This window comes from Cibotium barometz, chromosome 2, assembly GCF_041138505.1.
Source record: "Cibotium barometz isolate CiBa-2024 chromosome 2, ASM4113850v1, whole genome shotgun sequence".
Classification (NCBI taxonomy): Eukaryota; Viridiplantae; Streptophyta; class Polypodiopsida; order Cyatheales; family Cibotiaceae; genus Cibotium; species Cibotium barometz.
In genome coordinates, this window is record NC_141047.1 from 38,496,593 (window position 1) to 38,510,340 (window position 13,748).

Sequence of the window (13,748 nt, forward strand, 5' to 3'; positions counted from 1 at the left end):
TCCGCTCCTACATTCAAGTGGACTGAAGCCGCAACACAAACTTTTGAAAATTTAAAGACAGCTTTGACAACAACTCCTGTCATGGCTATTCCTGACCCTACTCTCCCCTTTGATGTTTACACGGATGCTTCTCGTATTGCCACTGGTGCCGTCTTGATGCAACAAGAACGTGCTATTGCGTTTGACAGTCATAAGCACTCTGCAATTCAAGTAAGATACCCGCTATATGACAAGGAATTTTTAGCTATTGTTCATGGCTATCATTTACAGATTAAGGATAAGATGGTCAGCATCCAAGAGAAATATCAACGCACAACTAATAAGCGTCATTGTCACATTGAATTTCAAGAAGGAGACTTGGTATTATTATATATTGCCCCTCATCGATCAAGACAGTGAAATCAGTCTTCCCAAAGCTCCGCCCAAGATATTATGAACCCTTTCGTATTATTAAGAAGAACTCATCTCTCAGTTATAAGTTGGAGTTACCACCTTCTTGGGTTAGAATTCATCCAACTTTCCATATTTCTTGGCTCAAGAAGTTTGTGGACGGTGATTTTCCAGTTTTAGATATTTTGGATTATATTCCAGAAATCGAAGATGAACACATACTCTTAATTCCAGAGACAATTCTTGATGTCAGACAGAAAGAAACACAACATAAGCTCACTACATAATTTTTGGTTAAATGGAGAGATCTTGATGATTCCGACTCTACTTGGCAAAGTGATGAAGACTCACAGAAATATCCAAAACTTCTTCGGAAATTCTTTCAAAGATAACCATCTCTTCTTAGCCGGAGTCTTATTTTAAGTGGGAGGGAATGAAACCGGCCTCTGGTAAAAACCAAAGTGCGGTAGACTAGCAATCACCCTTCCACTTGTAGTCCAAATAAGAAACAAAATTAACTGGAGCTAGAGTGCCCCAAAACTGAAATGAAATCGACACTTGTTGGCCCCAAAGCTTGGCGCCCTTTTCGGTATTTCTTTATTCAAATTCAATGAGATGTAAAGCTGAATACAACAAAACCAGCCAGGAGAATACACCTGTATGTCCAATCTGGCAGCCCACAAGACCTCTTAGCACAGAGGATTCACACAGATCTGTGTCCCACAAAAGCAACACTCTGTGCTTCCCTCTGATCAACCAAGACAATTTAGCAAGACAACCTTGAGCACACATCTGGCATATCTCATGTACATGGTTCCACAACTCAGTTCACATATACATCCACTGTCCAATCTCTGTTTCCACTCTTTCAATCTGCCATACCCCTCCTCTCACAAGGGGCCAAATAACACAACTCTGCAGTAGACATAAGCCAATGGAAAGAAAGAAAGATGGACAAGTTCAGAGCTTACCAATTCAGTGCGTGGTTCTGCACCCGTGGGACTGATCGTACCAGTCTATACTTGCCAGAACTGTCTGTACTTTCCTCCCTGCAACCACTTGACTGATGTACCAACTAAGCTTTGAAAAAGCTCTCCCTGCAGCTGGAGATGCGCCGCCTTACTGTTCAGGACTGACAGGTCAGTACCTGCCTGTACTTGTCCGTACAGGTCAGCAATACCTGACTGAACCTGTCCGTACAGGACTGTACGGAATGTGCTGCAGTCGCCTGAATCTACCCGTACAGGTGTTCGCCTGCTGTACCCGACTGTACCAACTGGTACAGTTCTGCGCTTGCAACAACCGCCTGTGTCAGCTGACGTACAGGCCAGCAATACCTGACTGAACCTGTCCGTACAGGACTGTACGGAATGTGCTGCAGTCGCACGTACAGCCCCCTGTACCTGTTCTGTACGGTACCCTGTCTGCTTCACCTAAACCAACCTGCAATAAAGCTACAGCCGCCTGAACCAGCGCCGCCTGAATCGTACAACAGCCACGTGGATTGTACTTACTGTCTGTACGGCCTGTCCTGTTCTGTACGAAAACCAGCAGCCAGTCGACTATGCAACCACTCCAATCCACAGCGTTTTCCTTCTCTTCTCCACGCATACAACTTGCACGTTTTTCCAAAAAGCGAGAGAGAGAGAGAGAGAGAGAGAGAGAGAGAGAGAGAGAGAGAGAGAGAGAAATGAGGGAGGCGTGTACCAAAAGTGGAGTTTCCTCCCTCCAAAAATATCCCAAGGCCCTTACTTTAATATTTATTAAAGTTTCCTAGGGCCACTTAGGCCTAGGGGCCACCCATGGTTAGAACATTAAAAATATTAATGTTCTTGGTCCCCCTTCACACCTGAAGATGTCCACACATCATTCTCTTTGTCCGGGCACCCCAAATGTGAATCATTTAATATTTATTTTGCTCAGCAACCACCATGCCCACACTTGTGCTATTCCATTTTCACAGGGTCATGACATACCCCCCTCTTGAAAAATGGCAAGCGTCCTCGATTGCATTCTGGTGATACAGCAAAATATCTAAAGTGAAATATACAATATGGCAAGATCAGCGTCCCAATCTCTCTAGGCCATGCACATGTATCAACATTCACTGCAAACCAATGGCGTAGTAGTAGTCCAAGTTGTATACCACTGTGAATCATACACAACCACAACATCCAATGTGACTAGTACACATATATCATAGAAGTCCCATAAACAGATATACTGTCAACCATCAGTACCTTCGGGTGAGACAAAAACTGCACCAAGCGACCTCTAGATGTCATCTGAGCCTGTCTGTATCAAGGGAGTGGAGGTGCTACCCCCCTCTTGAGCATCAGGCAATGCTCCAAACCCATGCTCTGCTAAACCTGAATGAGCCGTAACAAGAGTCGGCTCCAACTCAAAGGCATCGAGATAAAGCTGCAAAACCTGACGTGAATCTGTTAAGTCACCTTCCTCCATCCACTTCGCATCCATCGGTGAATAGTTCTTGAACTTCACAAGATAGCGACGGGAAACTTTACCTCGTACCTTTCTTTCCTTATGTGCCAGTATCTGCTATGGAATAAGAACCTCATCAAGTTCCTCAACTTCCGGCTGAGCCTCATCTGATACATCCTCAGGCACATCCCCACGGAAAGGTCTAAGGAGACTCACATGAAATGCATTGTGAATCCTTCAGTGATCTGGTAGCTTCAAGCGATAGGCCACCTCACCAATCTTTTCTAATACCTGAAAAGGCCCATAATAGCGCATGCCCAACTTAGGGAATAAGCGCTCTTTACCCCATAGTGACAGGGGGACGGCGGGACGCCCACGTGGGACGTGGGAATGCCGTCCCGTTTAACTGCAGTTGCGTAACGGCGACGGGACGGGACGGACGGGACGTGGCCAGGGGACGGGCGTCCCCGCCCGAGGGGACGGGGAGACGTTGTCTGCCGGGGACGGGGGGACGTCTGCAACGGCGCAACGGCTACAAAAATAGAGCCGTTTTTTTTCGGGTAACGGCTACTAGCCGTTGGCGGCTGGCCGTTTGAGAGTTTGAGAGAGAGAGAGAGAGAGAGAGAGCTGCCATATGCTATATAATGGGCTTCCTGCTACTCCTCTTCTACTCATTGCTCAAGCCTTCCAACTTCCAAGACTTGAGTACCTCTAGGCTCTCCACCATCTCCCTCTCCTACTCAAGCTTTCCTCTCCACTATCTCCCTCTCCTACTCCACCACTTTCCTCTCCACCCTCTCCTACTAGACTACTTCAATCTTCCCTCTACCTCTTCTCCTACTCTACCCTCTAAGCTCTCTCCACCCTCTTCTACTAGACTACTTCAATCTTCCCTCTAGTACCTCTACCTCTTCTCCTACTCTACCCTCTAAGCTCTCTCCACCCTCTTCTACTAGACTACTACTAAGTTACTAACTATTCATGGCATCCTCTTCTCGTGCGGGCGGTAGGAGTAGAACGGATGGGTGGTCATGGTGGGATGAGGTCAACTTCGAGCCTCCTACTCATGCGGGGGGTGCACGTCCATGGACATGCAAGCTTTGCCCATATAAGCGTGTGGGTGGGGCCAATAGGGTGAGGGCCCATTTGTTGCATGAGCCCGGTCATGAGGTGAAATTTTGTGAGCGGGTCACACCGGAGATAAGAAAGGAGCTTCTTGCAAAGCTTGCCGCCCATCAAGCTTTGAATGCAAGCCAAAGGGTGCGTGGAGTGGATCCCAACACTTATGTCACTCCAACCCAAACATCAGGTTCTACATCGGGTGGTGGTGCATCTTCATCTACCCCTCTGCCACATCCTCCTCGTGGCACTACTCGCAGCTTCACACAAGCCACCTTCTCAATGCCGCAACCTAGTCCACCCCCTCTCTCTCGTCGGCAAAGTACTCTTGAGGGGAGTTGGGATCCCAAAAAGGAGGAGGAGGTTGATGCCACGGTGGCCCGCTTCTTTTTTCATGACCACATTGCTTTTCGTGTGGCACGGTATGTATTTCACTCACATGATTTCATCATCATGTCTCACGAGTCACGATTCACGGGTCACCATTTTGCCATTCTAATTACTTATCCTCTTTTTTTTTGAAATGATAAATAGGTCCGACTACTTCAAAACGATAGTGAAGAAGATTGGCGAGTACGGTCCTCACTACACACCTCCATCCTCCGAAACCTTGCGGACCACTATGCTTGACAAGGAGAAACGCCTTGTTGAGCAAGTGGCGGCAAACACAAAGAGACAATGGGGTCGCAATGGAGTCTCTTTGATTGCAGACGGATGGAGTGACACGCGGAAAAGGTCTATCCATGGCCTTGTGGCATACTCACGGGGGGAGATGTACTTTGTCTCCTCGCATGATGCTTCAGGGACGGGAAAGACTGCGGATGTACTTGCTGCTGAGTGGAGTAGTGCTGTCGAGATTATCGGCCCCGAATGTGTGATCGGTTTCGTCACGGATGGTGAGGCAACAAATAGGGCAACGGGAGCTATTCTTGAGAGTATGTATCCTCAAATCACCGTCTCTTTTTGCATGGCACATTGTCTCAATAATCTTTTGAAAGATATTGGGAAATTGTCATGGATTGAATCGGTGATTGATGATGCATGTGCAATTGTGACCTTCATCAACAATCACACATACCTTCGATCCGAGTTTGGAAAGAGGTCCACAAAGGTCCTTCTCAAGTACTCGGACACTCGCTTTGCATACAACTTTCTTATGTTGCATCGCTTGAAGGATTGTCAGGGTGCCATGCGGCAACTATTCATCAGTGATGAGTTTTGCTCCTCATCTTTTGCACGTACACAGGTAGGGATTTCATGCAAGAAAAAGGTCGACGATGCTAATTTTTGGGAGGACCTCAAGCACACTGACGCCATGGTGCATCCCATTGTCCACTTGCTCAGGATTGTTGATGCTATGCAGCCATGCATCGGCAAAGTATATGAAGCCATGGACCAGATGATAGAGAGTCTTGAGAAGCTTGAGCCAGACGTAGATAGATATGAGGAGATCCACTCGCTTTGTGTGGCGAGATGGAGCTCATATTCCTCTCCTTTACATGCAGCTGCTTTTATGGTGGACCCAAAATTTCAGGGAAAAGGACAGGAGGGTGATAAAGAGGTGAGCAACGGTTGGAGACTCATCTTGGATCGCCTCACGCCGGATGCAAAAATCAGGCACAAAATTAGAGACCAGCTCTCTAATTACAGGGCATTTCAAGTCTCATATGGATGTGCAGATGCGCAGCAGGACAAATTCAAGGTTGGTGCAGCATTATGGTGGGAGGACTTCGGATCAGATGGACCAGAGCTACAACAGTTGGCGATCCGGATCTTGAGCCAGTCCGTTAGCTCTTCTTGCCTAGAGCAATTATGGTCCTCCTACAGTCACATTTCATCAAAGAAAAGAAATCGGCTTGGGGTGGAAAGAGCTAATGATCTTGTCTTCATTAGCGCAAACTTGCACATGCTTGGCAAGAGTGCAAGATGCAATGCCGATACTTTTACACAGTGGGAGATGGAACAAGAGGAGGCAGCTACAACTATTGCACAGGAGGGTGGGACAGATGGTTCGCATCATGAGCCTTCATCGGATGACACAACCCCCATCCACACTTCACGCACTCATGATCATGAGGCTAGCACCTCTCTTATTGGGAGCGCAGAGTATGAGAGCGAGTGACTTATATTTTGTATCGCCTAGGCCCCAACATCTTTTGAGTATATCTATTTAATGTTATCAACTTTTAAGTCTTTCTTTTCCGACTTTGCAAGTCTTGACTCTTGACTCTTGCACCTCGTAGCGTAATTTAATTTTAAATGTAATGTGTATCATGATTCATAACTTTTGGAGTTAGAAAGCTTGTTGTTATTGATTGATTAATCTTGATTCTTTACTCCTCTAAAATTAACAATTTTGAGTGCCGTCCCCACCCCCCGTCCCCGTTCCCCGTCCCCATCCCCTGGTAACTATGCTTTACCCTTCATCTTCTTGAGCCTAGCCTTTTCAAATCGCAAAAGAACCCAATCACCCAATGCAAACTCTAAAGCACGTCTGTGACGGTCTGCTGCCTTCTTTTGCTTTTGCTGAGTTTTCTGGAGTGCCAACTTAACTCTCCGATAAGCTTCATCCATACTCTCCACATACTGATCAGCCTCAAAAATCTTATCCTTTGTGTGCAAAATGGGTGGTACCTTCTTCCCTCCTTCCACAATCTCAAAAGGCGCCTTGCCCGTCGACGTATGGACAGTGTTGTTATATGCAAACTCCACCAAAGGAAGATACTTTTCCCATTGTTGCTTGTGCTCTGACACATAACACTTAAGAAGATCTAACACTGTAGAGTTAGTCTCTTCCGATTGACCATCTGTTTGTGGATGAAATGAAGGTGAAAACTTGAGAGTTGTACCCATGTTGTCAAACAACCCTCTCCAGAATAAACTCTTCATCCATGGATCACGGTCACTAATGATAGACGTAGGCAAGCCATGATACTTGAAGATGTTCGCCATGAACAACTTCACCATATGATCCACTTTGATCGTCTTACGCACGGGAATGAAATGAGCCTGCTTACTGAACCTGCATATGATAGTCGAAATGCCATCATTGCCCGTTTGTGTCCGTGGAAGATCGAATATAAAATCCATGGCAATGCTCTCCCATGGTCTATGTGGAATAGGTAAAGGCTGTAATAACCCTGGTGTCTTTTGATGGTCAAACTTTACCTTCTGACATACGATGCATTGCCTAACAAAGGCATCAACATCTCTTCTCAAGGTTGGCCAATAAAAGAAAGTCTCCACTGCTTTTACCGTGGCGTCTATTCCTCGATGACCTGCATACGGTGGAGCATGACTTTCAATCATAACCTTGAGGCGCAATTGCCTGGTAACACACAGTCTACCATGCATCAACAAAAACCCATCTCTGAGAGTATAGTGCTCATGCCGCTGACTCTCAGACATCTGATCATACAACCTTTCAAAGTCCTCATCATGGGCATACTGCTCTTTCATTTCATCAAGCTCATGATGATAAGCAAGTGAAACTGCTGAGACCTATGGCTTGCGTGACAAAGCATCTGCCACAACATTCTTTTTGCCTTCCACATGCACAATCTGGAAGTGAAACATAGACAAAAAGTTTGCCCATCGCATATGCTTCTCTGAAAGCTTAGTTTGCGTGAGGAAGTAACGCAAGGTCTGATGATCTGTCTGCACAGTGAAATCAGCTCCAAGCAAATAGTGTTTCCATGTAGAAAGAGCATGAATTACAGCCAACATCTCTTTCTCATAAACCTGTAAATGCTTCTCGGCATCCTGCAATATTCAACTCTCATAGGCTATCACATGTCCTTCCTGCATGAGAACTGCCCCAATGTTGTTTCCACATGCATCACATTGGACAACAAAAGCCTTTCGGAGGTCCGGTAATACTAATACTGGATCCAAAGTAAGCTTTTCTTTAAGCTTTTTGAAGGCTGTAATTTCCTGATCAGCCCATCTAAACGGAGTTGCCTTCTTTGTTAAGGCATGAAGGGGCGAAGCAATTTCAGCAAAATACCGTATGTACCGCCTGTAATAGAAACACAATCCCAAAAAGCTGCGTACATCATGCACGGTCCTCAAATCTGGCCAATTAAGAATTGCTTCCACCTTCGATGGATCCATACGGACTCCATGCTTAGACACAATATGCCCCAAGAAGTGTATCTCTTGCAAGAAGAACTCACTCTTCTTGCCATTAATAACCAGCCTATGGTTCCGGAGTTCTGCAAACACAATGGCCAAATGCCTTCTATGCTCCTCCTCAGTTTGTGAATGCACAATCATATCATCAAAGAATGTGCCCACAAACGCTCTATGAGGCCGGAAAATCCTGTCCATCATTCTGTTAAATGTGGCAGGTGCATTTGTCAAACCTAAGGGCATAACCAAGAACTCATATAGCCCAAACGTGGTTCGAAATGCTGTCTTATGCACATCCTCGGGTCTAATACGTATCTGATGATACCCGCTTTTCAAGTCAATCCGACTAAAGACTGTGAAGCCCTGTAAGCGGTCCAAAATGTCATCGATCCTCGGAATGGGAAATCGATTCTTGATGGTATTCTTGTTCAGCGCCCTGTAATCAATACACGTGCACCAAGAACCATTCTTCTTTTGCACTAAGAGTATAGGTGAGCAAAAGGGTGATGAGCTAGGCTGTATCAACCCTTTATTCAACAGCTCCTGTACCTGACTCATAATTTCTTCTTGTTGGACTGCACTAACACGATACGGCGGTCTATTTGGTGGAGTACTACCCGGAATTAGATCAAGGACATGATCTTCTGGCCTTTCCGAAGGAAGTTCCCCTGGCAAAGACTCGGAAAAACAATCCTGGAACCCACATAAGAAATCAGTCCTGTCCTTATCTAACATAGACAAATTAGACTGAGACTCATCATTTTTGCATCCTTTACATAAATCAAGTACGCGGAAAGATACTTTTTCATTACTGATGAAATTGCCGAAGCTAATACAATAGGAACAGATTCCCCTTTTAACTTTACATCCAAAACATGTTCTTTCCCTCTATGAGTCAAAGTGATCTTCCTATTGTATGTATCCACCACCGCATGTACTCTGTGGCACCATGGCATTCCCAACAAAACATCACATCCATCAAGTGGCATGATATCGCTGTCCACATAACCCTGCAAATGAAGCCTGAGCTTCCCAATAATAGGAGTGACGAGTTCTGTATACCCAGGACAAGCCATGTTAGCCTCATATAAAGGCCCCATCTCCTCTACACGAATCCCCAATCGGCCAGCCAAATCCAGTGAAATAAAGTTGGCTCTAGCACCTGTGTCAAAGAATATCAAGGCATTTTGATCTCTCACTTTGCCCCATGCCCTGCACAACTCAGTCTCTTCACCACCTGGCTGTTCCCCAACAAGATCAGGAACTAACCCTATTTCTTGCTCGAGTTCTTACTGCCTTTAAATCCAGATGAGACTCCAGTGAGTAACGCATTAGCTGTCATAGCATTCTCTATCATCTGTGACATATTTGTTACTCGAGTCTTTATACAATAGTCACGCACTTCCTTGGGCAACCCACAACAATACTTCTCCACCTGCTCAAACAAAGGCACTGCATGATAAGAAGTAACTGGGAGTAAAGCTTCCCAAAACTTCTTGTTATAATCTTCAAGATTGTCACACTTTGATGCATCCAACTTGTGCCATGCTGTCACACTTTGATGCATCCAACTTGTGCCATGCTGTCATTACATCAACCTCAAAAGTAGATGTGAGCCATACGGAAGAGAACACCTGTTTAAATTGTACCCAAGTAGATGGTGCTATGCCCTGTAAAAGAAGAGTAGACCACCACTGCAATGCATTGCCTTTGAGAAAAGTCGCAGCTTTTCTCACCTTAGAGGACTCCGTGTAATTACCACCAGAAAAAGCAGCATCAAACTACTGTAAGAAGGTAAGGGATGTGTCTCTTCACTTGTACCTTTCGGCCTCTATTTAAGAAAGGCCCCTGTCTCAATGCAAACAACTCAGTCTTTCCTGCAGTATTTGTCTTATGTTCGTTAATAAAGTCTTAATCATGTTAATAAAGCTATAAAAGCTTTACAAAGGAGCTTCAACAAAGAGTTTAAGTAGACAGCTTATACAATACAATGAAAGGGCTCAATCCCCCTTGCTTCAGTAAAGGGTTTAGGCAGAGCGCTTTTACAATAGGCTCAACCCTTTAATTGACCAATAAAATGCTTAGAATTACAAGATCTTTCTGGGGCATTTCATTCTTGTCTTATGGAAGCTCTAGTCTTCTCTTCCTTGGGTGTTTGCACACCCAACAAGCTCACTTCCTTAAAGGGGTGTTCATATGTGCTTGCGTTATGCCTTCCTATGTTGAGTACCTCATACCATTTCTTGGGCAATTCATTAGTTCCCCTGTAACCTAATGTTAGGTCATGAGAGGGCGATCCAGAGGACCATTACTTGGAAACATTACCTTGGTTTGTAACGGCTAGAGTGCAGGGTAAGGAAAAACAGGAGCAATACTGACCCAGAAGAATAAGGAGCAGACCAGCCAGAAAAAAGGGCTTGACAATGTCAGTTTTCAGCAAGATGGGGAGAAGCCCAAACCCCTCCCACGACCCAGACTAGGCACCCAGCTTTTAGCAGCAGAGGCATGGCAGATTTGGCCGCCCAATAACAGGGTAAAAATACCCCACTGAATGGTTGTAGGGCAGGTCGAATGTGAACTGGCCAGCAATTAGAAAGGCAGACTGCCCAATAACAAACCCCCCACCCATCCTCCCTTTCAGTGTTCAAATTTGAAGCTTGAACCAGCCCCACATGTGGATTTAACACTTCCATAATGTTATGTGCTATGACATAACTGGGCTGGCTTTATTGATGAGGTTAGGTTTTATTTATGAGACTCAGTGTGTATGCCTACTGAATACTCTCATGGACTGTTACTGTGTTATGCCTATGTAAGAAAGTGGATTGCTCATCCTTGGTTATTTCCAGATGGGAGGATTCCTAGGGCATCAGGACCAAGATCAGGCCATGGACAAGCTCTAGCCAAATGGTTGGACAGTGCGCTCCAGTGGTATGGGTCACCAGGGTTTGCGCCATGTGCACAGTCATCAGTGTTGGTCTAGCCCCTTAAGTTCTGGGGCAATCCGGATGGAGCTCTGGTTGGGCAATAAACCTGCCCACAACCCATTTTTTACCACATGGTGGTGATTGAGGGCCTTTTGTGGACTCCGGGAGCACTACCGAGTTATGTGCATGTTTCACATAGTGCAGCAGTTCTTTGCTTTCAGGCTAAGGACTTGAACAGAAGATTGCTTCATTCCCATCCTGTAAACTCAAGAGAGCAAAGTAAGGCAACATTGCAACCTCTCTCAATTTCCTGTTCCAACTACACACTATTAAAAACCCACACATGATTCAAATTTCTGACATTGCGCTCTGAATCCAAGAGAGACAATAGCATGAAAATTTAACTAAGGGAAAGGAAAATGGCAGTGACATCTTCCCTTTTAGATTTAGCTAGACAATAACTTGGAAAAACAAAATAAAAGCAAAGAATAGGCAAGTAAGAAACACTGAATAAACAAATACCTTCTGCATATCAAACAAGGAGCATGCTTTTATTGTCTCTAAATATAAAACAAGAAATTTTCAAAGAAAAATCTTCGGGGAGTATAAAAGTCATAATCATCTAAGTACACATCCAAAAGAGGTCCAGACATGTACAAGCACATATGACAAGGTCCTAGTCTTCATTTCCCAATTTTCTCTTCATTTGAATAACATATTTCAATTAAAAGTACCTCCATAAGAGCCAGAAGTAGGCGTCTAGCAGCATCCCGCACAGGCTGCTTGCCATCGCCCAGGCGCTCCACAATGGCAGGTAGCAACACATTGAAGTGTAGCTTCAAATGCTCGCTCGACAAAGCAGATGCAGAGGCAAGGGCCTGCAGCGCACCCTGACAGACCCTAAAGTTGTTATCTTTCAGAAGCCCAAGTGACGCATCCACAAGGCTTCCTACCTCTGTTGCAGTAAGGCTCCTCCTACTCTGCTCAAGAAGAACCTGCAGCCTCTCCACCCCGGCCATCCTTTCCTTTGTATCCTTTGCCTGAAGCAGTTCTAAAGCTTCCTCCATTCCGTAATGATAATGAGACCATATATGTAGAACTGCTAACACTCAGGCGGGGAGTCACCCTGGGCTAAATTTAGGGTTACTTTTTCAATGGAACAACTTTGCAGGTTCACAGCCAGCTTCTACAACCATGCTTCAAATTAGGGTAGGTTTGTTATGTACCGAATTCGCCTGTTTGCGAACATCCTCCAAATTAGGGTTGGATCGCACTTGCACGCTCAACGAAACCCTGTACGACCATCGTTATTTGCACGATGTACGCATTAGAGCCTGGTTAATCATCCATTGTCTGCAATGCCTGTGCTATGTTGCCATGGCCAAACCCTAGGGTTGAGGATGAGCTTGATCTGCAAGAGACAATGGCAGATCGCGCAGGAAACAAGGCCAAGGGCCAAAATGGAGAAGAAAGACAAAGAACAGTTTCGCTGCAAAACCCTAGAATGGTGCTGGGATCAAACTTTCGAAATGGATGAAGGTAGAAAAAAAAGCAGGGGGCGTTAGGGAGGCGGATCGGGGATGGAGAAGAAGGGTAGCAGATGTAAGGGAAAGGCAAAAGCATAAAGAGGGGACAGTTTTTTGCAGAGAGGGAGGGAAGAGAAAACCCCCAGTGGTGGTGTTTAGAGCTCAATTTCTGATGGTATTTTGTTTTGTGTGTGTACAGGGGCCCGGTGGTTGGTAAGGGGGAAAAACTCTCTCCTCAAACCTATCCCTTTTAACAAAATTTCATATGAAATGTAAGAGCATAACCAACCCCACAACACCACATCCATCATTCATTCCTCCATCCATGCCTTCCATTGACAAATTTTATATTGCTTCATTCGGATGAAAGTCCCTTTATGGACCCCCTTCCCCAACCACCCAAAAAAAAGAGGGAAAAAAGTGAGTGGGGAGTCCACTCGGCTGCCTCGTCACCGTAAAGAATCCTACACTAATATGAATTACCCAGTGTGTATATACATGGTTTTCGCATGCTCCATCACCACATGCTGTGAGGAAATGCAAGATTGGTTGATACTGGTTGATGGATTGCCTGATAATGGTGATGCATGGTGAAGATGTTTGTCCTCTCTTGTTTCAAAACAAAATCCCCTAAGTAGAAAGTGATCTCATGTTTCTTCTTGTGTTTCACAAGGTGGAGGATAATGATAATTATCCCTTCTAAACATGTTCGACCAGTAGAAATTTACAAAATGTCACCAAAAAAGACTCTGATTTGCCACCTTTTTGGCTTCATCTTTCACTAAATTACAAGGAACCTACAATTATCTTCATTTTTAGGGACAACTTGCCTTCAATTGTGGTGAGTAGATTTACCTATTTCACCCATCTCATGTTTAACCTTTTGATGTGAGGTGTGCATCAAGCTATAGGTGTTTCCAAACACTACTCACAACCATGACTCCAATGTCCTTGGGACCCTCGATAGTAGGACAAGTGCACAAGTGCTAACCACCAAATGAGTAAAAACAAGGGAGGGGAGAGATTATGTCCCTCCTTGAAAAGTGTTCATCAATGATCTCCCCATCTACCTTACCTTCTTTGTTGAGTCGTGCAATATCCTCTGTGTCTTTACAACTAAGTTGCTAGATTGGATAGCATGACTGGATAACAAGAGAATGGCCACACATTTATAAGCTCCCTTGGTAATATTTGCTAGTATATTATGCATTTA

The 13,748-nt window shown here is 45.0% G+C and overlaps 1 protein-coding gene across 2 annotated transcripts in view; it reads right to left on the reverse strand.

Annotated features, from left to right (window-relative positions):
• Positions 1-12,848, reverse strand: part of LOC147641036 (CLIP-associated protein-like) — a 77,796-nt gene extending 64,948 nt beyond the window's left edge. Inside the window, exon 1 of one of the 2 annotated variants that reach the window (XM_086817623.1) lies at positions 11,744-12,848. In XM_086817623.1, the coding sequence (XP_086673749.1) occupies positions 11,744-12,076 (333 nt within the window). In that variant the 5' untranslated portion in view covers positions 12,077-12,848. The remainder of the gene's footprint in view (positions 1-11,743) is intronic. The other variant, XM_086817632.1, reaches the window with a different exon arrangement.
• Positions 12,849-13,748: the final 900 nt, after the last annotated feature.